The sequence below is a fragment of the Cydia strobilella genome, chromosome 6, assembly GCF_947568885.1.
Source record: "Cydia strobilella chromosome 6, ilCydStro3.1, whole genome shotgun sequence".
In the NCBI taxonomy this organism is placed as follows: domain Eukaryota; kingdom Metazoa; phylum Arthropoda; class Insecta; order Lepidoptera; family Tortricidae; genus Cydia; species Cydia strobilella.
In genome coordinates, this window is record NC_086046.1 from 21341938 (window position 1) to 21368256 (window position 26319).

The window sequence follows — 26319 nt, forward strand, 5'->3', positions numbered from 1 at the left end:
ATCACAAAGTGCGTTTAGAAGCAAACTGATGATTAGTTATAATCGGAACTTGAAAACGTATCATATCACATATCCATTTTTTGGGTTTTACGTTTATACGCCATCCAAAATATATTAAATATAATTAATCACTACGTTTTTCGGTTAAAATCTCTTCTAATTTCTGTTCCAATATGAGTTTGAAGTATAGTTGATGAGTTGGTGTAAGGATGGTATTCCACCTGTCCAATTCCTTGGTCCAATGTGTATTTGCGTCTCACATTTAGCTTAATGAGAGAGAGAAAGAGAGTGAGACAGGTGGAATACCACCCTAATAGCCACCCTAGTAACATATTATCGCACCGCACCAAGGTCATTGTGCGACGCATCAATAAGTGAGAGAAAGCGATATCTCTTCCTCGCTCTTACTTATGGGTGCGTCGCACAATGACCTTGGTACGGTGCGATGGTGTGTTATAACCATTAAACTGTACAATATTATTCATTCATTCATTCAGCATCAAATATCAAATCAATCAGTCAATTCAGTTCAGTCATTCAGTCGTCTTTTTTTGCCGTTGCAGAAGGAGTCGTCTGCCAATTGCAAAAAAATATTATAAAAAACAATATGATATGCAATACGATATATAGTCGGTTAAGGCTGTGAACAGTTTTAATGTTCCTAATTTTGGCTTTTAATACGAGGTGCATTGTGTGTAGACTGTGTAGTTTGTCAAATAAATGAGCGGGGAAGCGGCTGTCAGTGATATTGATTTATTTTTCAAAGAAGTTCAAACTTGAGAGGTGGTTTGAGGATGAAGGAGTGCCTGTGATGAGTGGGCCGTTGTTCGTGCAGGAAAGGATCTCGTGGAAATGCCGGGGAGTGGTAGAATGAGCGGCCAAGATGAAGACTAAGAGTTTCCTGCTGTTCTCGACGTCGGTGTTCGCGACTAGTCTGTTCCTGATAGTATTCCACTCGCAGCAGCCGCAGTCCATCCAGAATATTGTGTCGCAGACGCACCAGCACATCAAGGACTTCCAGGTACTACATGTAGCTGACTAAACTTGAAATGAACATTAAACAAAGAAAAAATAATAGACAAAAATAATTGTTGTTTGGAGCCAAAGATTTAAGATCAATAAATTGCTCTGATATTTAGATTAAGGTAATATTTGTAAAACTTGACAATTTAAGTGTTTGTTGCTAGGCCTATTTGAATAAAGAATATTTTGACTTGACTTTTGACTATTCCAAAATTTAACCATGAGTGTAGCAAGTGGTATGAAGTGGAATCTTGATCTTCTCGAAGGTTACAAGGGTTATGTTATACAAACTGTCCTACCAAGTGAAACAAAATTTTTCACCACCAATGCAAGGAAAATACTAAATGTAATTACAAATTAAATCAAAATGAACACTATAAATTTTTATCATTCAAAATCATTGCTTAAAAGTCTTTCCACCAGCCAACATGGGGCAATAACTCAAAATTTGCATTTAATTATATTGTCACTCCTGTAAGTGGGAGCCCCACTTCAATATTTATTTTATTTTGTTCTTAGTATTCATTGTTATAGCGGCAACATAATACATCATCTGTGAAAATTTCAACTGTCTAGCTATCACAGTTCATGAGACACAGCCTGGTGACAGACAGACGGACAGCAGAGTCTTAGTAATAGGGTCCTGTTTTTACCCTTTACGGAACCCTAAAAACTGAGTGAAAGTTTGATGTTGAGTTTACCAACATTTGATTAGTTAATTGAAATGACAACACAAAGATTTTGACACAATCCTGAAGCTGGCACCACACTTCGCCTTAATTGGCAAATATTCGTGTTGCAACTGTTGCATCTCTTTCCTTTGACATACAAAACAAAAGGGATGCAACACGAATATTTGCCAAATACAGCGAAGTGTGATGCTGGCATTATGTTTATAATTATAAAATGTCTTCTATAATACAGAGAACTCTCTTACAATGCAGCAGGTTGTTTCCCCACAGGACAACCTTCGAGATGTGGAAGAGAACCACTTGGTTGAAGAGGAGCGCTACCTCAAGATCCTGGGTCTCTCAGGGCATGTGGAAACCTGGCACAACACGACAGTGCCGGTAATAGTGACACATGTCCGGGACGACCCTGCCATGGCTGTGAGCTTTGTAAGGGCTGCGGCGAGGCTGCCGTACACTGTACTACTGTACAATTTAGGATTAAAACCCAACTCATTGGCTGTGGTGAGTAACTTTACTACTGATCTGACTTACTTAATTATGGAATATCCGAATATCCATTTGAATAACATTAATAGCAGTCTCTTGAGAAACCCACCCTCAAGTTTCTGTAAAATTTCATCAAAATTGGATCAACATACTCAAAATATTATCTAACAAATATTTGGTTTGGGACTAATAGGGATATAAGGTCAAAAGACGACTAATATACTTGGGTGAAATGTGGTCAATCCCTCGCTTCTCATGGTCAATTAGCTAAAGGTGCTTTCAGATCAAACGAGAAAGCACTGCGCAACTGCGATTTATGCGAGCGAAACATGCGTGCGTACTAGCGACGCATACGCTTGTTCTGGACGCACCCTCATTGCCGGATTAAGCCAGCGCGGGGCCTGTAGCAAATTCTATTATGGGGCCCATGGATTTTGTTTTAATTTTGTCGGACGAAGTGAACTAAGTGAAACTTAGGTTTTTTACGGCCACAATGGTTGACCCCAAAACGCGCGGGGCCCGTGGCTAATCCGCCACTGCGCACCCTAACATTTAACATATCTTACTACATTTATCATAAGTTACTTACTTACTTAAAACGAACTTCAAATTTAAAGTTATATCTTCATTCTTTCTCTCTTGTGTTACACACAAAAGAGGGAAAGAACTTGTATTCCTTTCTTTAAATTTGTAACTTAAATGTACGATCGTCTGCAGGTGTCGAGCTACTGCAACTCCTCGCGCTGTGCAGTCATCGACTTCGACCTGGAGACTTTTCCTTCCCACGTGAGTGACGAGAGCATCACAGCATATCGTCCGCTCATCATACAGGTCAGTCTATATTAGGTTAAACACTCCCTCTTATGAGAATACCGAATCTTCACGGTGGACAACATTTCTCTCTCTCATCTCATCAATGATATTATAACTCCGGATAGGTTATAGGCATAACAAAATTAAAGAGCTTAAATTGTACAATTGCTCTTTAGTCGCACCTAGACACCTACTTTTTGTTTTAAATATACTTTTTCTTTGTAATACGTTTAAGTATGAAATGTAGTTTGCCATGAATAAATAGTTTTAGTTTTATAATTTATATATTATATTGTATATATTAGGTATATGTATATGTATTATATATATTGTATATGTGTTATGATGGTCTTGCATATGTACCTATATATTAAATTTTAATTTAGCTTTGCGTATTATATTTTGTTAGTTGTAGTAGCACCGCCCACAATCTCTCTGCTTTGCCCTAAGGTTGACTGGTAGAGAATGCTTTTGGCATTAAGTCCACCTTTTGTACGATAAGTATTTCTTTTGTGCAATAAAGATTAAATAAATAAATAAATAATAAATGAATTATTCTAAAAAAAAACTGTACTAGTGATCCAATGTTCCCAACCCAAGGCACCCACTTTTAATTTATTCCACTTTCCACTTTTAATTTATTTCTAAGCTAAGTATTAATTAAACTAAGCATCGCTCACAGACGTTTCTGCTTGATACAAAATTAATTTGGTATAGTCAGACATTTGATTGAAATACAAATGAAAATACATGAATGCAATGATACAACATAGAATATAAATAAAAAGAAGACATAGGGATAAGCTCGCCTTTGTACCTAAATTTATATGAATTTCATGTTATCAATTTTTGTTTTGTACAATAAAGTGATTTACTACTACTACTACTACATGCAGACATAATTAACTATTCATAAACACTGTTGCAATATGATAAGATTTAAAACATTAGTCATATTTATTTGAGTTCTATTAAAAAAGTGCATGTACTCGTAAGTACTAACTGTGTTTATGACACATGAAGTGCATTGCGTATCTGTCGTTGTTATCAACGCTATAAAATAACAAGTGGTTACTTTACAATCGTTAAAAATTCATTGCTATACATGTATCAGTGTGGTTAACCACATGGGTTAAATTTCGTAATTATAATAGGTATTTATACAAAGACATGCTGGTGCATTAAACTCATTTCTGGCGCATTTGTCGTCAGAGTGGACTACCCAATGATGAGGCGTTGGAACCAAGTGCATGAGCCCAGCGCATCATCGAAATAATTAGTGTTAATTAGTTTTTAGGTATTTATTGTTTTACTACACATTGTACACACTAACTTAGATATAGGTAGCATATTATAATTTGTGTACTAACACTATATGGGTTCTGTTCTGTGCCTAAAATAAATATTTTCAATTCAATTCAAACTTCATGTCAAAAATATGAAATAGAAAGTGCCCTATAATCACGTATAGGCAGTAAAGTAAGAAATGTCATAGATGAAGTGTACATTACATGAGATCTGAGGCTTTCTTATTTACTGGGTCAGGTTTGAATTATGAATTATACTATATTTCTGCTCGACAGAGCCGGAAAGCGGCAGTCGTTCAGCGCAGGGGTTTTTTGACTAATTTACCTCAACCGATTAACTACTAAGTGCCACTGCACATGTACAGTCGCCATCAGATATATCTGAGCGGTCAAGGCTCTCACAAATATCTGAACACGCCTCTATTGTCAAGGCGTTAGAGTGCGTGTTCAGATATTGTGAACACCTCCTGACTGTACTTATAATCATTCTCACTTGGTCTTCACTAAATTAGTTGATTAACTAACTAAACAATACAGCAAGTAAGAACCATCTTCCACATTGTTGACAGACAAAACGTGAACGTTATTGCAAGTATATAAGGTCCATCGATGATTAGTTAAGTGTTGCTGCGAGTGTGTGGGCAGCGGTGGGAGCATGGTTCCATTTTTATCGCCTGTCACTGTCGCACTTACGTACTTGTTAGAACGTGACAGGCATGGTGACCGGTGATAAAACCAGGCCTCCTTCACTCGCTCAAGGCCTCGCGCTATATGCCTACCGCTCGGAGTATCGTCGACGATACAACCGACAGAGGGCCGCCGAACGCACGCCTGAGCGCTCGCACCGCACGTTTCCCGCGCCTACGCTTCGAAATGCCGAAACCACGTAATTATTGTGCAGTAGATGGGTGTAAAAGTTAAAAAACAAAGGAAAATTTGTCGTTTTTTTCATTTCCGAGAGACGAAGGAAGGTGAGTAGTGTTTTAAATCTATCTTTATGAATTTTGTCACCATTTATTTCTTTGAACATAAGAAGGTAAATCGTTAATTAAGGAGTTTTTTGAGTCAGGTTGTTTTTATATTTGATTGACTAATAAAAAATATGGTTGATTCGCAACATTCGTTTTATTACAATAATAACATAACTAACAGTACAACCCTAGCGCATTCTTACGATGACGCGTTGGCACGTGGCTCGCACGGCGAGCAAGGCAGTGTCGACTCTTTGTGCGCGTACTTATGGTACATTTCTTCTCGTCCTGAGCAGCAGGTATTATTATTAAGATTTTGTAGGCTATTATAGCGTAGGTATTTTCGCTTTAGTATGGAATGATGTATCTGTTACGTAGTAACTATTTATTAATCTGTGATAAAACTGCGACCGTGCTACGGCTTGGGAACATTTATAAAATCTATTGTAACCAAATGACCTTCACACCACGCCTGACTCACCTCGTATTTTTGCAAAAGCAACCTTGACACATAGTGCGTAAAGTTCACTTTTCAAAAATGTGGACTTGGCAAACTTTTGAAGTTTGAACCTTGTATTTTTACAAAAGCAACCTTGAGACAGAGAGCTTATAGTTCACTTTTCAGAAATGTCAAATATTCTAAATGCCGGGCTACTAGACTGATTAACATCAACGCTTATTTACATTATAAACTGAAATTAATGAATGTTTGTTTATTTACCTTTATATAAAAATAAAGAGAATAACTAAGAGAATAAATATTTAAAGTAGCGTCACAAAGTTTGTGACTCCCGCCTCCTGTTTTTTACAACATTCTTCTCCTAAACGTGTGATGTAATTAATGAATGCAAAACCTAATTATTACACTAAGTAATACATTTAGCCTAAGTTTACGATAATAATATTCAATTTTTATAACTAATAATTCGATAATTCGGAAGCTAAGAAATTATAATTTCTCGAAGTATTCCTGCAAGGAGTAATAGTGTCTATTTATTAAATAACATTTTAGCCATTTTGTGAATCTATTATATAACACCTACTAACGTGCTACTGACATTAGGCTTACAAGCCTCACTTAGATAAGAAACAGCAACAATATGATCCCGCCACTCCACTTCGAGCTGTTCCGATGTACCTATAAACATAACACTCGAATTCAGTAGCCTACTGTGTCATCGTCATATTTCGACAAGAGGCCATCTTGTGTCATTAAAATAAAATTAAGGTTTACGAATTTTCACGTGGAATCGAGGACTTGTCGTGGACGATAATACCTTATATATAAGTTCTTTGGACGGTTATAAAGGAACCCACTTTATTTCTGTTCCTAAACTTTGATTGACAAACATGTGAAATTTTAATGATAAAATAATGTTGTCTGTCGTCAGCGCACATGTTTCCAACAAGTCTGTATCTTATTGCCTCGACATAAGGTATATTATCGTCTACCACGGCGATTCTACGGCTGGGTGTCACGCATTGACAATTAGGTTCCGTTTTGGTCTCATTAATTACATTACGACCTTCGCGTGGCAGACTGAGTGTCTATATTCACAAAAACTACCATCTCTCGATCTAAATCTATCTATACAATCTACTGAGAATCTCGGCCTCTATCGCTCTTGCATATTCGAGCGATAGATTAGAGAGGCATATGACGAAATTTTTTTTTATTGATAAGGTCTATCTATACGAGTAAGTTAAGTGTGGCAGGGATAAGTGTGGCTGGCCTTCACATTTGGGCCGGATTACACATTGATTAGTGTTTACTGCGAGTTCATACATTGGCTACTTGCACTTAGTGGCAAATGTATGAACTCACAATAAACACTAATGAAATCTGAACAGTACCCGTACCATGAGTCACTGACAGTGTCAAAACTGACATATACGCTAATGTCTACGTAATTTACTTTCCATACATCTCGCTCGCACTAGTATGCGAGTACGAGCGAGATGCATAGAAAGTAAGATACGTTCTCGATAGCGTTTATGTCTGTCAAACTGATGGTAGCCATATGGGCCCAATGTGACGGCCAGCCACACTTACCACCACACACAAATACCACACACACTTATAGCCACAAATACAATATTGACTTTACTCATATTACGGTAGACCTTCTGACAGAAAACGCACAGCTTGTCAAAAAAACAAAACCATTGAAGGTAGGTAGGACCTTGAAATGTTAAATATTATATTCTTCAAATATTGTCCAGCTCCACTAAGAAAGGATATTTTTTTTTAATTTAACCTCAATGGAATTAAAGTAAAAAAAATTAAAGGGCAAAATATCAAATTTCACCGTTTCGGACAAGATTTGAACGTGCATGCCGATTTGAACACCGATGCAATCGCTCTTAACCAACTGAGCTACCGAAGCGTGCGATTTTTTCCATTGCTTCCTTTTGTTTACACGCCTTAGAGCGTTTCCACATTGTCCGATCCAATATCGGATGTAGGATCCGACATCCGCGTAGTCAGGCCGCGGGCGCGCGCCCAGGCGCTGAAAGTCGCTAGAGACCTCATACTATTGTCACTGTGACAAGGTACGAAATGGTACTGAAATTAAATTCCTTGACCGTATATTGAACTAGCTATAGCAAGACGATAAGTATTGTGAATTGCTAAACTAGCTTCCATTTCAAACTGGCCTCTTAGGCATTGTTGTTCAAAATATTTGGCTTATCAAACTGAAATAGCTGCTGCGTGTAAATATTTTGAAACTTATTTCTGTTATGTCCCCTGTTTTGTGTGCCTTATATTACTGAATACTTTCTGTTCGCATAATAATTTTCTGACACAAATTCTTTATAATAATACCGGTGGTATTTAACTCAACTGCTTAGCTCCGAACAGTAAATAATCGGCGAATCACAGTTAAGTAACAAGGGTTTAGAATGAAAAAGCGCACCGAGGTTTCCGTACTTTTTAGTATTTGTTGTTATAGCGGAAACAGAAATACATCATCTGTTAAAATTTCAATTGTCTAGCTATCACGGTTCATGAGATACAGCCTGGTGACAGACGGACAGCGGAGTCTTAGTAATAGGGTCCCGTTTTTACCCTTTGGGTACGGAACCCTAAAGATGATAGAAATAGCTTTTGCAGAAACTAATGCCGACACCAAGAATTTACAATTAACAAAAGATGTTTTATGAGAAATGGCGTAAGGTAAGTATTTGACACATTGGTTGAGTCAATAAATGTGACGTTTACAACAAAAAGGTACCACATTATCGCTAGTCGATAAGGTTGATTTCAAATTGAAGGTCTATGGAAATAGCGCCTTATTGACAACCGACAATAAGTACCCTTTTGGTTGAAAATGGCACATTTTACGATGACACATAGGCGATAAGGTATTCAAACATAGATAGGCCTTTACCTATTAGGTACCTATAGTCGTTATACTATGTAAACCCCACTGAAAAGAGATAAGACCTAAACAAATACTCGTGTGATTAGTGTGTACAGAGATTACATAGATTATGTACGCGTTTAGGTACAGTCGCCATCAGATATATCGGAGCGGCCGAGTTGCTCAATAGTTATTTGTTATACAAGGGTGCAAAGTTGTATTTTACCCGCGAGTGTGGAATTGAAACACGAGTAAGCGAAAGGATTCCATAGTTGAACCACGAGCGAAGCGAGTGGTTCTAAAATAGAATCCTGAGCGTAGCGAGTGTTTTAACACACGAGAAGTAAAATACATTTGCACCCGTGTGTAACACAAAACTTTTCCCCTCACTATAGCGAGGAAAGTGCAACATCCACAGGCGTTAGATCATCTTCATCAACTGGAATAACTCATTTTTTTACGATATTATAACAAAAAACTGGAAATTCTGTACTTTTACGTATGTTGACATTTCTGACGTATGAAATCAATGATGCGCTTTGAAATTGCATCGACTTAACTTGTGCGTTCAGAATTATATTTAACATAATTATTAAAAAACAAACGTTTATTATGGAGTTTTAAGGTTTATGACTTAAAATCATTAAATACAGCTAAATCTGGTATTTTTTATTAAATTCTCAAACCATTTATTTAATAATAATTAATATCGAACGAATCATTATTATGAGCGTTTTACGTTTTGTTATCTGTCAAGCTACTTAAACACGCTCCATCCAAGGTCAAATTACTTTCCCCACTAGTGGATAAAATGCGTTTTTCTCCGCTTGTTTTAAAGGATAAAAGACGGCTTTCCGAGCTAGCGAGGGGAAAAATATCTGAACACGCACTCTAACACCATGACAATAGAGGCGTGTTCAGATATTTGTGAGCACCTTGACCGCTCCGATATATCTGATTGCGACTGTACTAAAGATAACGTTTCTAACTATTCGCTGGTATCAACTATCTACGATGTCTACGTGAAACTTGTCACAAAAACCGGCCAAGTGCGAGTCGGACTCGCGCACCGAAGGTTCCGTACATTACATAATTTTAACAATATATTTTTTATGTGAAACGTGAGTGAAAGGTAAATTGCGGTTTACGATTTATGACGTATTAAAAAAAACTACTTACTAGATCTCGTTCAAACCAATTTTCGGTGGAAGTTTGTATGGTAATGTACATCATATATTTTTTTCAGTTTTATCATTCTCTTATTTTAGAAGTTACAGGGGCAGGGGACACACATTTAACCACTTTGGAAGTGTCTCTCGCGCAAACTACTCAGTTTAGAAAAAAATGATATTAGAAACCTCAATATCATTTTTGAAGACCTATCCATAGATACCCCACACGTATGGGTTTGATGAAAAATTTTTTTTTGTTTCAGTTCCAAGTATGGTGAACTCCCAAAATTTATTGTTTTTTTTTTCTATGTTTGTGTGAAAATCTTAATGCGGTTCACAGAATACATCTACTTACCAAGTTTCAACAGTATAGTCAAAGAGTAACTGATACTGGAGCGTTACTGTCATAGTAAATTTTGTAACCCCAGTAAATTCACTGCCATCTGTCGACACACTTTAAAACTAAAAATGAAGATTTATAAAAATACGATAGAATGTATTTAAATATAGATAAATGATTTTTTTTATTTGCATTAATTATTTTTATGATTTTGACCCATGTTCTTTCACTGATATGCGTTAAAATTGTTAAATAACAAACGAAACCGTCAACGCCATCTATACGACTGTAGGCCAAAACTAGTAGCGCCCTCTGAACGAGAATCAAATTTTCTTGATTTTCGAGGCACGTTTTTTCCTTAGACTGTATCCATCTATTACGGAGTTATATCTATCTTTGGTATAGTTCTTATAGTTTCAGAGAAAAGTGGCTGTGACATACGGACGGACGGACAGACAGACAGACAGACATGACGAATCTATAAGGGTTCCGTTTTTTGCCATTTGGCTAAGAAACCCTAAAAATGACCATCGTTAAATACCTACGTATTCCGGTGACGCATCACCTAAAAACAAGTACATACCTATATGTATTCCTATCATAGTGTTGCAATGCAACACGTGTGCGCCCTTGAGGGACAAAACATACGCAATGCGACGAAGTTTAACGTTACTGATAACCAAAGATAGATATAACTCCGTAATAGATGGATACAGTCTAAGGAAAAAACGTGCCTCGAAAATCACGAAAATTTGATTCTCGATCAGAGGGCGCCACTAGTTTTGGCCTACACTCGTATAGAGGGCGTTGACGGTTTCGTTTGTTATTTATAATTTTAACGCATATCAGTGAAAGAATATGGGTCAAAATCATAAAAATAATTAATGCAAATAAAAAAAATCATTTATCCATATTTAAATACATTTTATCGTATTTTTATTAATATTTATTTTTAGTTTTAAAGTGTGTCGACAGATGGCAGTGAATTTACTGGGGTTACAAAATTTACTATGACAGTACCGCTCTAGTATAAGTTACTCTATGCTGATAACACACTAAGAATTACCTACGTAATTTAACCGGGATCTTTGTGGCCCACCAAGCTTTGGTGGGGACAACCAGCCGCTTACCGTTTTCACATGGTACTTGGGACTTTTTAGTAGTCGCCTGCGGTATTTCCGGACCGATACGACCTTTAAACCTTCAAGAAAAGAGCGTACTCCCATCTTAAAGGACGGCAACGCACTTACAACCCCTCTGGTGTTGCAGGGGTCCATGGGCGGCGGTAATCGCTTACCATCAGGTGATCCGTCTGCTCGTTTGCCTCCAATATCATAAAAAAAGTAGGCAAAAATGAAAAGTGAGACTATGGCAAGGGCAAACGATAAGGGCGCTTTCTCTTCTCCAATTGAAAGTTCCATAAGACCCTGTCATACGGGGTGTGGCCTGTATAGATAAAATTTTCTCTACTGAGCTCGTTCACTTACCTGTACTAACAATGGCATTCTGTTAAACAAAAGCCATTATTTCTTTTGTGTGAGCGCGTGGCCTTTGTGCCCGAGGCTCACACACAATGGCCACGCGCTCACATAAAAGAAATAATGGCTTTTGTTTAACAGAATGCTATTGTTACTGTTAGTACAGGTAAGTGAACGAGCTCAGTAGAGAACATTTTATCTATAACAGGAGCACTACTCCGTACTAAAGTGTACTCCGTACTCCTCAAACTGACCAGCATTTATTCAACGATTTTAATAGTACGTTGTGCAACATGGGGCGTAAGTTAAATATTGCAAACGAAAAAATAGTTAAATCGCGACGGTTTGCCGGAGCGATTTATAGACTCGAGTTTGCAATATTATTACGCCCCGAGTTACACACAATGTTTTTCATCACACTTGCGATACAAAAATGAAGTATAAAGATAAAAAACTGTTAATTATAATACTAGACACTTCATAACTCCCTAGGGAAAACGCTTTTTCTATAGTTCCCGCTAAGCCTGCGTGCAATTCCACATTTACTGAGCGAGTGTGATGAAAAAATAATAATTAGTGATGTACCGACTATTGATTTGGCCGACTAGCCGACTAATCGGCGCTCTAATGGCCGATTAGTCGGCCGACTAGTCGGCTAGTCGGCCAGATCATTATTTTCAGAATTGACACTTGACAAACATTCGTTTTGGTCCTTCAGTTGCGCTATTCATCATAATAGCTTTGCTAAAAGGTGCTCTCTGCAGGTTCAAAAGCCTAGCCACAGGGATTCTAATTCAATTTCAACGTTTTTTTTATTTGCCATCCTGACCAGACCATGAATACACCTTGTTGGGAGCATTTCCAAGGCTACGTTTCGCTCACCTACGTAGGTAGTCGCCAATCAAGAACCTATCCCCAGCAGCAACATAAGACTATTTGTAAAAGACCCACATGGTGAATCTCGCGTATCTTCATGGCTCCGCCATTAAAAATAATTTAAAAAATGAATTTTAAAAAACCGGCCAAGCGAGTCGGACTCACGCACCGAGTGTTCCGTACTTTTTAGTATTTATTGTTATAGCGGCAACAGAAATACATCATCTGTGAAAATTTCAACGGTCTAGCTATCACGGTTGATGAGATAGAGCCTAGTGACAGACAGACGGACAGAGGAGTCTACCCTTTGGGTACGGAACCCTAAAAATAACTATTTAACCTGACCACAAAATTACACGAAAATCGGTTGAGAGAAATGCGACCTGTAGAGGAAAACTCCAGGTCAATTATATGCTTGAACAAAAGTTTTCGTATGCCCCCTAAATAAGTTTTTGAGTAAAATAGACTTAAAGCATATGGTAAATAATAAATATTGATATTGGAAATTTTCATTTTATCCTGTTTTTCTGACACTTATAAAGTGCCGACTAATCGGTCTTTTTTGCCGACTAGTCGCCGACTAATCGCCGACTACAAATGTGGCTGGATAGTCGGCTTTCCCGACTAGTCGGCGACTAGTCTGTACGTCCCTAATAATAGTAATGTATGTATTGCGAATTTTGTTAAATTGTACTAAAAATCTAAACACAAGTTATTTCTAAAAGTTGCTGATCAAATACTTGTCAGTTTTAAGAGTACAGACTTTTAAATTTAATAAAAATAGGCAGGAGTTTGACCACGATCCCACCTGATAGTAAGTGCTGATGTGGTCTACGGTGGAGCACGCTTACCTATGAGATACCTATTAACTCTTGCCTAGAAAAGCCCCAGATTGTACTCATGCGGAAACACAGACTCGGGCAGGGCGTTCCACTCCTTGGCAGTTCGCATAAGAAATGTGACAAAACGCTTCGTGCGTATTTTGGAGTTTCTACTATGAAGCGATGCCGGAGTGCCGTTTGTCTTGTGGTCCGATGGTGAAAATGGGACGGAGGAATAAGGTTGTGCAGTTCCTCGGCACACTCTCCGAAATGTATCATATAAAAGATCGACAGGCTGGCAACCTTGCGACGATGCTCCAGACTTTGATACAGTTTTTTTTTTCTCCTGTTACAGGCCACACCCAATAGACTGCCGCCCTAGGGTGGGCCTTAGGGCAAATCCGCCACTGTCAGTAGTGCTTCTAGCGCCTCAAAAAATGGCTAAACAGATGTATTAGTCTGTGCCTTAAAAGCACATGTCTTCGTCACGTCGTCGTGGGTAAATGTTTCGTGATTTCGTCACATGCCTTGTATAACTAGGGCAGTCGATACGCCCTAAACTCGGCATGATTCTTACCTAATAATTATCGACACTTTCTACTGCAGTAATCGTCAGTAATGACATTTGACGCAAACAACTTTATAAGCAAAGAACTGTAAATCTATGTACAGAAGCTTAAACATTTTGAACCTAAACTCGTCTAACTTCGGTCTAAAGTAGGAGAACACGATTGTTCTTTTGTTTCAAAGTAAGCCAAAGTGGAGTGTGCATAACTGCGTGGTTGTGCTATGTTATTATCGGCACGTCATTGCCGTTAATGAAGTTTACTGGAAGGCAACTGAACATGTTAAACGTTTAAAAAACTAGGTATAAACCGATTATTTTGTTTTCACGTAGCACCTCTTCTTCTGCCCTGAATTTTTTCGGAGCATTATCAAAGAGGCTGGTGGATGTGACTGGGGACCGTAGGGCTGGCAGCTTCCTCGCACAGCGCATTAGTATTGCAATTCAGCGGGGTAATGCTGCCAGCATCTACGGCACCTTACCGAGGGGTGAATTTTTATTTTAGTTAAGGTTTAGGATAGGTAGTATATTTTAGTTACGTTTAGTTTATAAGTTTTGTTACTATATTTTTATTTAATTTGTTCCAATAAAAATTTTAAACAAGTGAAGTGACGTTGACGTCGTTGACTTGACGTTTGTCCTACTTAAAAATGCAAGTAGCCTCTTCTTCTACATATTTATATTAAGTAGTAGCCTGTTATAAATGTAATAGCTTAGGCCGCCTGAGTATGAGTAGGTCTTACGATACGGTCCTGCAATGAAACACAAACATTGATTGGTGATTGGTGGTCGCCCTGGAGTTGCCGGCCTCTATTGCCTACGCTGATCACTTACTTATTGAAAAAAAACCCAGCCAAGTGCGAGTCGGACTCGCCCACCGAGGGTTCCGTACTTTTTATAGTATTTGTTGTTATAGCGGCAACAGAAATACATCATCTGTGAAAATTTCAACTGTCTAGCTATCACGAGATACAGCCTGCTGACAGACAGACGGACAGCGGAGTCTTAGTAATAGGGTCCTGTTTTTACCCATTGGGTACGGAACCCTAAAAAGTATCATTCATCAATTTTTGATTCTCCCCGTAGTCTTGTTATGCTCTCTTTTCGTAACGCTGAATAACATTTTGCTCAGTCCTTCCGAGTCCTCGAGATTGACCATGGTTTAGCCTTTAGCCCGACTCCGGAACTTGCGCCATCTCAATGAGCCCTAAATGTCTTTTACTTAGGCAGGTAAGAGCACCTTCCTAAGGGAAGGTATGCCCCTCTGCGGCCTCTGCCCCCCCTAGGCCTCCGGTGATTCAACTTGCCCTCCCCCCTCCCTAGTTCACTGGCTGGCTACGCCCTTGCGCTTCGTTATTTATCGTTCCGCTCATTAATCGGAGCGCCCAAGGCTGATGGACGACGAGACGACACTGTTTACTTTTAAACCGTGTGACGTCAGTCTCTTAACAGTCTTGTTGCAAATACTTTAGTGCAGTCAAGTGTAAAAATGTGACATTCTGAAGCAAAAGGTACCACATTTTCGCTTACCATAAGGATGAAATTTGCTTATATATTTATACAAATAACCTGTCAGTGTCCTTATGGCAACCGACAATGTGGTACCTTCTACTTGAAAACGACACAAATATGGATGCACACAAATGTTATTCAAAAATATATTATGGCCCATAGCCCTTATGTCGGCGAATTAAGAATTATGGGACATATTTTTGAGAAGTTGTATGCAACCTTATTTTTACACTATTTCCGGTGTCAGCAATTGTACCTCTAAGTGGAATTAGAAATCAATATCGTCTTTGTAGTTGCAATGAGCCATCAGCCAACCTTCAAGTTTATGTAAATTGCAGGTTGCAAGGTTCATTTTATTTGCATCAGCTTACTAAGTAAAAGTAGTCTGCTGTACACTGTGCGTGAGAAAAACTAAACTGTTAATCTTTAAAAAATACCTATATATCTTGATGAGTTACAGTCGCCATCAGATATATCGGAGCGGCTAAGGCGCTCACAAATATCTGAACACGCCTTTATTGTCTGGACGTTAGAGTGCGTGTTCAGATATTGTGAACACCTCGGCCGCTCCGATATATCTGATGGTGACTGTACAATCTTTTATTTTTTACCACTCCTGGTAAAAATCATCCCTTATAGGGATAAGTCCGCCTTTGTACATTGTATATATTTTTGTTCTTTTATTGTGTTTGTAATCTGTCTTATGTACAACTAGCTTTTGCCCGCGACTTCGTCTGCGTGGACTTAGTAACCCCAGCTAGAGTAAGAATAGCGCCTGGAGAAAGTCTTATAGCAATTATTCAATTTGAGCATATTATGCACACAAATTAGCAGACACTTCATTAATTATCTCAATTCCACCCCGCTTTTTACTTTCTTAAGGGATGATTTTCGGGATAAAAACTATCCTATGTCCTTCTCAGGGACTCAACCTATCTTTATACCAAATTTCATCTAAATCGATTCAGCGGTTTAAGCGTGAAGAGGGAACACACAGACAGACAGACAGACAGACTTTCGCATTTATAATATTAGTATGGATAAAGTGTTTACATACATACAAAAATCTCGTTTCATTTACTATTTTAGTCACATTTCTGGTATCCAATATTTGTAATAGCCAGCTAGTTGCTTGTATGGTATTCGCTGAACTTAGGTTATCCTGTAATGATAATCCTTGTTTTGGACATTAAGTGTTAATCCAACTAGTATTTTCGATTTAAATAAGGGGACGAATAAACTTTTAGACGAAACTTTTCACGTCTCTAGCGTTACCAAAATTGTCTGGAGTTACTAAGAATTCGTTTCCAATTTAATATTTGTCTATATTTTAGGTCTATTAGAGGGAAAGTCGCTTGTTTTCGTATAACATAAAATTATATTAAAGTAATATATTATTTATAAATTAAATTTTCGTTTGAAATTTAAATGTCAGGTTGATGTCGCTCTCAAAGTTGATTCGCCCACACACAAATGCCAACACATTGTAAATAAACGTTAACACTACTTATATAGTCGTCAACGTCATCAATACCTAAGCTTGCATATGCGCTGCAATTTTTACCTGTAGTGTTATTTAGGATTTAAGAATAAAACAGGGTATAATTATTTATATGAGAAATCGATATGTTTGATCTGCAATTTTTAATTTGCAGGCAGGCTTTACCGATGTTGATATGAAAATGTCCTGTTGTCGTCTTGTCTGTGTATAATAAGGATCATTTTGCATTTTATTTGAAAACGATTTCTCTGATCGACCGAGGTGTGAACCTACGATTTTTGCCGTTTCTAACAGTATTACTATTGTCCACAGCACGCGTTATCCCGCGTAGGCGGCGTCATCTTCGCGGAACCTAACCAACGCTGGACGGGATCGCCAGCCTCTCTCACTGCATTATGGACGCGAGCGGCACACTCTGGTGTTCTGGCGTACCCTCGCCGCGCCGCTGTGACGTCATTCACTCATCCGCGCATGTTTCATTACTTAAACGCGGCGCTAGACGACTTCCTCTTCGTGCAGATGCTCGAACTCACAAGGTATGTCAATATCTCTCACACCATCTTGACGCTGGACGGGCTCACCAGCCTCTCTCACTGCATTATGGTCGCGAGCAGCACACTGGCGTTCTGGCGTCCCCTCGACGCGGTTACGTCATTTACTCATCCGCGAATGTTTCACTATCTGATTGCAGCTCTAGATGCCTTTTTTGTGCAGATGCAAGAGCTCACAAGGTAAACTAATATCACACTCATCATCGCTGAGTTGTAGCTGTCATGTTCGCCTCATGCTATCGTCGCTGGTTTTGCCAGCTTTGCATTTTGGAATGTTTCATTACCTTACCTAAACGCGGCGCGGCGCTAGGTGACTTTCTATGCTACAATTCTTACGGCTTGTTAATGCCGCTTATACATACTATGCTCATCGTCTACTTTTGATAACTTTTAAAGACACAACGAGATATCCTGGTCACGGCACCAATATGTAATTAGTAGACCTATTGATCAGTAGAAAAAAATGGATTATAGTATCCATTCCTGATACCTAAATGATAAATTTATCCTGTTTCATATATCACTACACAGTACACACAAGAGCAGCCGATTCAACGGAGCCACGCCGGTTTGTCGCATAAATAGTGTTTAGTTTTAAGTTTATAAAATACATATGTATGTTAGTCTGTAAGATATTTGTAATATGGACCTCGTTGCCTGATTTAAATTTTGAATAAATAAATAAAACAGGCGAGAAAACCGCTAGGCTCAAATAAATGGGACTGGGCCGGTCACGTCTACCGCATGCATCCGGAGAGGTGGGCTAGCTTAGCAACCAAGTGGATGCCGGTAGAGGGGCGTGGACGGGGCAGGCCCAAACGGAGATGGCGGGATGACCTGGACAGCTTCCTGAACAACTGGCCGGAGGAAACACCAAATCGGGAGTCGTGGAAATCAAGGAGAGAGGTCTTTGCCCAGCAGTGGGACACTTAGTAGCCTTAAAAAAAAAAGCCCCGCTGCGTCTGTCTGTATATACAATCGGGGACATTCCCGGTGAACCGCCTTAAGGGCAAATATCGTTTAAACGTCTTGCAGACGGTCAGGCTATATCATAAAAGTGATGACCAATAGCATGGCACTTAAAGTTGTGGGTGTTGAATAAAAAGGTTATCTCAGGTAAAGTTTATTGCCGTCCATTGTCTTTGTGACTAAGATAAGGAATCGAAAATGCATCCTAATTGGTTATCTTGGTTATTATGGGGAGGTGAACTAATAAACTGTTATACCTTTTATATATTTTTATACTACGTCGGTGGCAAACAAGCATACGTCCCGCCTGATGTTAAGCAGTCTCCGTAGCCTATGTACGCCTGCAACTCCAGAGGAGTTACATGCGCGTTGCCCGACAGTATGTAATTATGTTCGCGATAAACTCAAAACCTCTTGAACTGTTTTTCATGCGGTTTTAATCTATATAAATAGAGTGATTCTTAAGGAAGACCTAGGTGTATACAATCTGAAGGTTTTTTTGTAACCAGTGCGAAGCCGGAGCCGGGGCGAGTCTCTAGTTGTATTACATTTTCTTCATTAAATTTTCAAAGGCAAATCTAAATCAATATTCTTTTGGTTGCAGGTTGTTGGTAGCGGACACGCCGGCGGTGAAGGAGGTGATGCGGCCGTGGGTGCAGTGCGCGCTCACGCAGGACTGCATCATGCCTATAGGTACGTATACGTTCACTGGTAACCGAACGTCAAACATGTCACAACGATATACGGCCTCCCGGTGCTGTATTTGTTTGGCGAGTACCGGGAATTCCCAGTTCTGGTACTGTTAAGTAAGTAAATATTCTTTATTGTGCACCATAAAGTTAAAAAATACGCAGAGAGCGAAGTACAAGCTTAGTACTAGGTAATAACTAGATAGTAATAGGTAAAACTCCTTCCTTCTAAGAGCTGGTAAGTCTTTCAATCAGCTTTGCAAACATCATGATCTCATCGATCTGTTCTGCGATAGCTTTAGTTCGATACGTAAGCTAATGACTCAGGACTTTTCCCACTGTTAAGTGTTAACAGTGGAAAAAGTGTTAACTCAACATTGTATCTCTATCCTGTTCTTTTTTCTCTCTTTTGTTCTTCTTGTTAACTGTTTAAACCAATTTTCCCTCTCTAGTAAGATAAGTAAAGTATATTTATAAGTTAGTAAGTATTATTAGTTGTAATTTCGCACACCATGCACTTTACGCAGTTTCTATCTGTGGAAACTTGTAATTGGCTCACTGCTTCTATGTTGTTGTAAGAATACTCTACGACGCGCCCTCCAAAATATGACGTACGATGATACAGAGAACCTACTAATAGTCGTAACATGATTGTGTACTTTGAAATTTAATACTTAAGACCCATTTTGTTAAGGCGATAAGACTTCTATTGTGTAAGTACTACTATTAATTTATAATTAAGTGAATAATTAAAAATTGATTAATTTTGTCCTTCGCTGCCTGAAACACAGGAACTCCTAGTTCAGGCATTCGTAAACCACTTTCCTCTACTAACAACTCTTAGTCTTTAAGATGAACCTCTGTACAATACTTTTTTCAATAAATTATTTGTATTTGTATTTGTATTACCTAACGTGTTACTTCAGCTGTAAGTTTTCCTAATAAATAAAATAAAATAAAATAAATAACAGGCGGTCTTGTCGCTAAAAAGCGATCTCTTCCAGACAACCTTTGGGTAGCAGGAAAGTTAAGTACTTACAACTTTGAACGGGTAGTGACCTACAGTGGTCCAAACACGCCGTTTGACCTTTCAGTCATGTAACTTTATAGTGATCAATCTTGTTTCAAACGTCAGTAGTTAATTACTCACAAGAAAACTCAAATTCCTACTTAATTTATGAAGCCCATTGTGTAAATTTTTATAGAATTCATCTATACTCAAAGTCGTTTCTCTCACGATTTTACATCACATGGCGACCCTGCCAATACGACCTCGTGCTCACATTATTTCATGACAATAGAATTTGTCACAGGTGCCCAAGCAGCAGGCGGTTGCCGTTTCGACAAGAAGCCGCAATACCGCTACTCGGGCTGCCACGGGCAAGACGCCTCGGCCCTCAGCATCATCCTCGGGCTCCGCTCGGGCTTCGAGGAGAGCTCGTACGCCCCGCGGGGGCCCGCGGCGTGGCGGCGGGAGGAGCCGGCGCGCGCGAGCAGGGCGCTGGCGGCGTTACAGAAGAATGCCACAGAGGACGCGAGGACGGACCGGAGTGAGCGGCAGGTTAGCTTGCCACAACAATCATAAAATGTCAATGCTAAGTATCATTGCTGAGTTAGAAAACCTTTATTAATTAGGAACTGTGGCCTGAAGATGGGACGAAGTTGATTTTTGTAGGACGTTGGCGTCACAGAAGAATGCTACGGAAGAGGTCAGACCGTAGTGAGAGGCAGGTTAGCTTGCCGCAACAGTTGGGAAATTATGTACGTCAATGCAATTATCAATGCTTAGTTTATATTGAAGCTGTGGCCTGGATAGAACCGAGCTAACGCGGGGCATTGGCGCTCCAGAAGAATGCTATGTTAAATGCAAGAATTGATTATAGTGAGAGGCAAGTGAGCTTACTGCAACCAAACTAGGAACTTAGCAAATTAAAATAAAAACCTAATGATTTGGAGCTGTGGCCTGAAGCAGAAATGAGCTAATTCTCGTATGAAGTTTGCTAAACCACACTAGAAACTTAGCTAATGTTAGAATTTTGCATTGCTTAACACTTTCGCAACCGGGCAAAATTTTGAACAATACCCCAGAAACCGGTCGTCTATAGCTGCGTATAAAACAACCCGCCGGGCGGGTTGTCCGGCATCTGAGCAAAGTTCACGAGTGCCTGCCAGGCGCTTTCTTGGTAGTCAAAGTGTTAATTAAAGAACCCCAATACATCGGAGCTGCTAATGTCAGAATACTGCTATAGAAGTCGCGTCGCGTTATGAAGAATTTTCGCTACATACCGAGAAAGCCATGGTAGCGACGGCTACAAGTACAAATGTAGCTGAACAGTGAATTATTTAAGACTTTTAATACATAGGATCTCAAGGATGTCCATAAAACATCGGTTTTAGGGGAAATTCTCCCCCTGACGCCATACTATACCTACGTACAACATCACATTATCATATTATAATAGCAATAATAATATTATGAATGAATGAATGAGAGCGTTTATTCACAATGAACGTATGTTAACATAAAATCTTAATATAAATACGGTTCTCTGCCTTTTCGCCGAAAATTGTATTGCAGAATTTCACTTGGCAACCAACTTTTCGCCAAAGTTTCATTTGGCCGAATTTCATTTCCCAACTTTACATAATCCAACCTAACCTAACCCAACCCAGTGCGTCATTTTCATTTCCCAACTATGGGGTTGGGAAATGAAATGGTTGCGAAATAATTATTTGGTTAACCATTGGTTTGTCAAATGAAACTTTGGCGAAAAGTTGGTTGCCAAGTGAAATTCGGCAATACAATTTTCGCCGAAAAGGGAGTACAGCATAAATACATTGCTTCCCCATTATACATTCAGTCAAGAGATTCAAGATAGACATGTGAAAATAATTTTCAGTGTTATATAGTCACAATTTGATTTACAATTTGATACAATTACAAGATTAATTACAATTTTCGCAAATGTTTATAATAGTAGGTAAAATTTAGTAGGGAAGCGTGGGGGAATTGGAGCCTATTAAGTATATTTATTAATAACTTTTATAACATATTTATATTATAAAAGTTATAATACTAGCGTGTTAGTGCTTTTTTATATTTGTTATAATTAAAAAATGTTTTAATTATGGACGAAAGCGTTGCTTATCTGGCTACTCATAATCAGAAAAAAAAACACAAAAATAAAATCATCATCATCGGTTAGACATGTAAAACAAAAAAATGGAATTTGCTCCCATTACCCCGCACTTCGGGTAATCAGAGCCAAAGAACAAGTCTTATCTCAAACACTTTTGGATTACATTTTCTGAAGTTTCTACTGTCCAAATGGCTTTTGTCGTTGTAAGGTCTCTCTTTCATGGCATTTAGAAAGGTAAATACAGTCAAATATTATTACCTGCGTTGGGGTAATGAGGGCTAACGCGTATGAATTCGCCGCTAGGGGCGCTAGTGTAGATGGTGGTCTTTTCCATAGTTCGAAATGTCAAATGTCACTTGTCACTTCAATGACTGACAGCTGTTCTTTAGTCATTTGGACCACCATCAACAGAAGCGCCAACTGGTGAGCAAAAAAACGATAGCCCTCATTACCCGCATATCCCCCGTGCAAAAAATTAAAGAATAAATAAATAATATATGATTCGTAATTGAAATTTCAAAAGTAGCGCCGAAGATTAGACAGACAGCCGTTATATAGAAAATATTATTATCTCTTTATATAGTGTACGGCGTCAACGGGAGGGTTTAGAGAAAGCTCCTTTTAGACTGCGTTTCCACCAGAAATATGCGTGGATGCGTAGCGAGAGATGTGTTTGTTACGAGCCACTAGAATCATGTGTCAGGGTGTCCATGGGCGGCGGTAATCGCTTACCATCAGGTGATCCGTCTGCTCGTTTGCCTCCTATTTCATAAAAAAATTTCAAATACCTATCCTCGCTCAGAGCAGCTCTAGTGGATAATAGTTTATTGTTTCTTAATTCATCTCTCTGACATTTCTGGTGGAAACGCAGCCCTATACTGGCGTCTATTCTTGAAGTGATAATTCTTCATTAGTTAATTTTTTGTACTAACAGCAACACTTAACTGAACTTATCTCGTTGCAATAAGTTTCTCGAAAGGTCAGTTAACTGTGTGAACGATACAATACTAATCAGGAGAGTTTATATTGTAGGGAGTTAAGACTAGATTGGTCAGGAAAGTTCTAGAAAACAAGACGGTCAAATGGGCGAATCAACTATTTGACCGACAGTTTTGAGTGTGTCTTGCGTTACTCAAAATGTCTCTGGAGTTACCAAGAAAACGGATTTCATACCGGATACTCAGTGCCGGCCCGAGGCCTTGATCAGGGTGGAGCGAAATCGGGTTTTGGCGCCCTTCGTTGAAACTTTTTACCCAAAAGCAAAACGAACCGTATTTTGGGCCCGCGTCACACACGCGTCTTTGAAAACTTTTTTTTTCTCATTTGCCATTTTGGCGCCCCCTTGCCATCCGGCGCCTAGAGCGGCTGCTCCACTCGCTCTACCCTAGATCCGGCCCTGCGGATACTTATATAGTTTCAATTTAATTTTTTAATTTAATTTATTTATTTGGGAAACATACAGCACATAATAATACAATAGGGTAAAAGATATAGTTAGAACATAGGCCAAAAGAGTTTCCACTTATAGTTACTACAAAATTCCTTTGCTCCGAAAAAAAAGTACAATTATTAGGTATTTTGAATAAGTAGTAAGTTGAATTTAACAATAACATCCAGTAATATTCCACGAGCACGATTAAAAATATAACAAGCATAATTTAGAATTTGGAAAATAACAAGCACAATTTTCAATTTAGAATTTGAAATCAAATAAGTACAATTACAATAACAATCATAACAACACAAGATTACATTTTTTTTTTTACAATTTTTACTAGATACGAGTTAACGAAATTTGACATTTTTTATGTTTTTTATTTTGTTTGATGACAGAAACAAATTTATTACACCTATGCTGGAACAAATCAATGTGTGAATATTTCTTATTGTATATATTGCATGCTGTTTCTGTTTTAGACTTAACAGTGAAACTGACTGAAATATAGAAAAGCCATTATTTAACGGTGAAATGTTACAACGAAGTTTAAAAGTTGTGGACAGAGTGTCGGTCAAAAAGTTGACTCGCCTAAATACACCTGACGCATAAGGCTGTGACGGAATGGCTATGGAAAATTTTAAGGTAAACTTTTTTTTTTCGGTTATTTCATAGGTATTTGTGAGCGGCCAATATACTTCAGATATTGTTATTAGCGTTTTCTAGTTTTCACGCCTAACTCCTTGTTTCCAAGGCTATTAATTTCACTTTCAAATGTTGTAACTACATATGTGCCATTTTCAACCAAAAAGGTACTTATTGTCGGTTGTCAATAAGGCGCTTTCGAAATCAACCTTATCGACAAGCGACAATGTGGTACCTTTTGGTTGAAAACGTCACATGTATTTGTAGTAGATAAAGCAATATTAAGAGTAGTGTAAAATGCTGTTGCCAACAATTTGTCAGCTGGAGTAGATGGCTCTATACGGCCCTGTTATATCAGGCTACACTCATTTAATAGGGTTGTTTTTTTAACATAATAGGTAGTTTATGTGACTGTGTGCGAATGACACGTGTGTAGATAAAATAAAATCAAACATGATTTTGCACATTCAATTAGCTCCATGCATGAATTTATTTTTATTTTTGGATTCATAATTTATATAGTTGGAACACCGGAAATGATAAAAATACTTTTGTAAACCTTAACATTATTTTATTAAAAAATATTTAAAATGTTGAAAATTGTTGAGCGGTTGAAACGCTCATAATTTTTGGTGCGAATTCGCCAGAGCGTGATGACGTCACACGTTGGGCGGCCCAACTGACGTTTGCTACTAATGACACTAATCTGTCGAACGCGTGACGTCACGTGGCGTTTCGAGCGTTTCGCTCACTAGCTTTTCGCGGGCAAATTTTTGTACTTTTTATTTATAATTTTAAGTAATTAAATGGTAATTTAAAAACGGAAATGCATTTATAACATGATATAACGGTAACAAACATCCGAATAAAACATATTTCGTTCAAATATAAACTTCATGCATGAGGCTAATTGTTTGAAATAATCTATTTAGGAGATCATTGAAACAATCGCCGGCCGTCTTTGTTTCTCATACTCATGTCACTTGGAAATTTGATTGGTTAATTCACGCGCTATTGTATTCACTAGAAATGTAAATACGTGTAAATTGTAAATTAAAAATGTTTGATGCAAATTCCGCGTTGCTTTAGTTCGTAAATATATTCAGTATTGTTCTACCTTCATTGTTGTGAGTTCTATTATCTTACTTATTGACATTGCTACTTTAGTATAATCACGCTCCAATGCCAGTGCCAAGCATCCATACAATAGTCAATAGTCAATATAATCTTTATTCACATAGGCCTAGCAACAAGCACTTTTAAATTGTCAAGTTTTAAATATTACCTTAATCTAAATATCAGAGCAATTTATTGATGCAGTTATTATTATTCTTAAAAACATTGAATTATTATAGATATGTCAAACTTAATAATAAGAATTCACAAAAGGATCGTCAAACACCAAAATTGTACAAAAAGCACTGGTAGCCTTAGGAATATAAATTGTGAGTTGTGGGGATAGGTGCAATTTTAATGTTTTGAAGTGAAAATAAACTCGTGGTTTAAAAAATGACTGTATCGCTGATGTAAGTGAATTTAATTTATTGAATAATTTGGAGCTGTTTCGTAACTGGCTCTTTCTCTTGGCCAAGCGTTAATAATCGCGAAATGTATGTTGAAAAAAGCGTGGTATGTAGGTATATTTTTAAGTTTTTTTTATGTTATGATACTCATTAGTACATTTAGTTTTGTTTCATTAGGTCACTTTTTATCGCCAATTTTTTTCATGTTATAGTCGCCGACCATAATGCTACATTTAGAAATAGCGAACATTTATCAATGCCACATAAATGCATTTCGATGGTATCGAACAGAAACTTTACAACCCAAGTGCGATTTTTAGGGTTCCGTACCCAAAGGGTAAAAACGGGACCCTATTACTAAGACTCCGCTGTCAGTCTGTCACCAGGCTGTATCTCATGAACCGTGATAGTTTTGCCGCTATAACAACAAATACTAAAAAGTACG

At 38.2% G+C, this 26319-nt stretch overlaps 1 protein-coding gene across 3 annotated transcripts; it reads left to right on the forward strand.

Annotated features, from left to right (window-relative positions):
- The first annotated feature begins 551 nt into the window (after positions 1-551).
- Positions 552-22333, forward strand: LOC134742276 (uncharacterized). 3 transcript variants are annotated; one of them, XM_063675323.1, is made up of 7 exons: positions 552-1021; positions 1971-2216; positions 2919-3032; positions 17235-17458; positions 19047-19135; positions 20445-20692; positions 20863-22333. In XM_063675323.1, exons 1-7 carry the CDS (start codon positions 884-886, stop codon positions 20956-20958), a joined length of 1155 nt encoding a protein of 384 aa, XP_063531393.1. In that variant the 5' UTR covers positions 552-883; the 3' UTR covers positions 20959-22333. The 3 variants fall into 3 exon arrangements, with proteins under 3 accessions (XP_063531393.1, XP_063531394.1, XP_063531396.1); XM_063675324.1 differs by having other exon boundaries at positions 1986-2216; XM_063675326.1 differs by having other exon boundaries at positions 20445-22333.
- Positions 22334-26319: the final 3986 nt, after the last annotated feature.

Bases quoted from the DNA above. Each gene is read 5' to 3' on its own strand.
- LOC134742276 (XM_063675323.1), top strand. From the start codon at position 884: ATGAAGACTAAGAGTTTCCTGCTGTTCTCGACGTCGGTGTTCGCGACT. The intron at 19,136-20,444 runs GTACGTATACGT...AATTTGTCACAG, and splicing joins GGACTGCATCATGCCTATAG to GTGCCCAAGCAGCAGGCGGT. The intron at 20,693-20,862 runs GTTAGCTTGCCA...AGTGAGAGGCAG, and splicing joins CGGACCGGAGTGAGCGGCAG to GTTAGCTTGCCGCAACAGTT.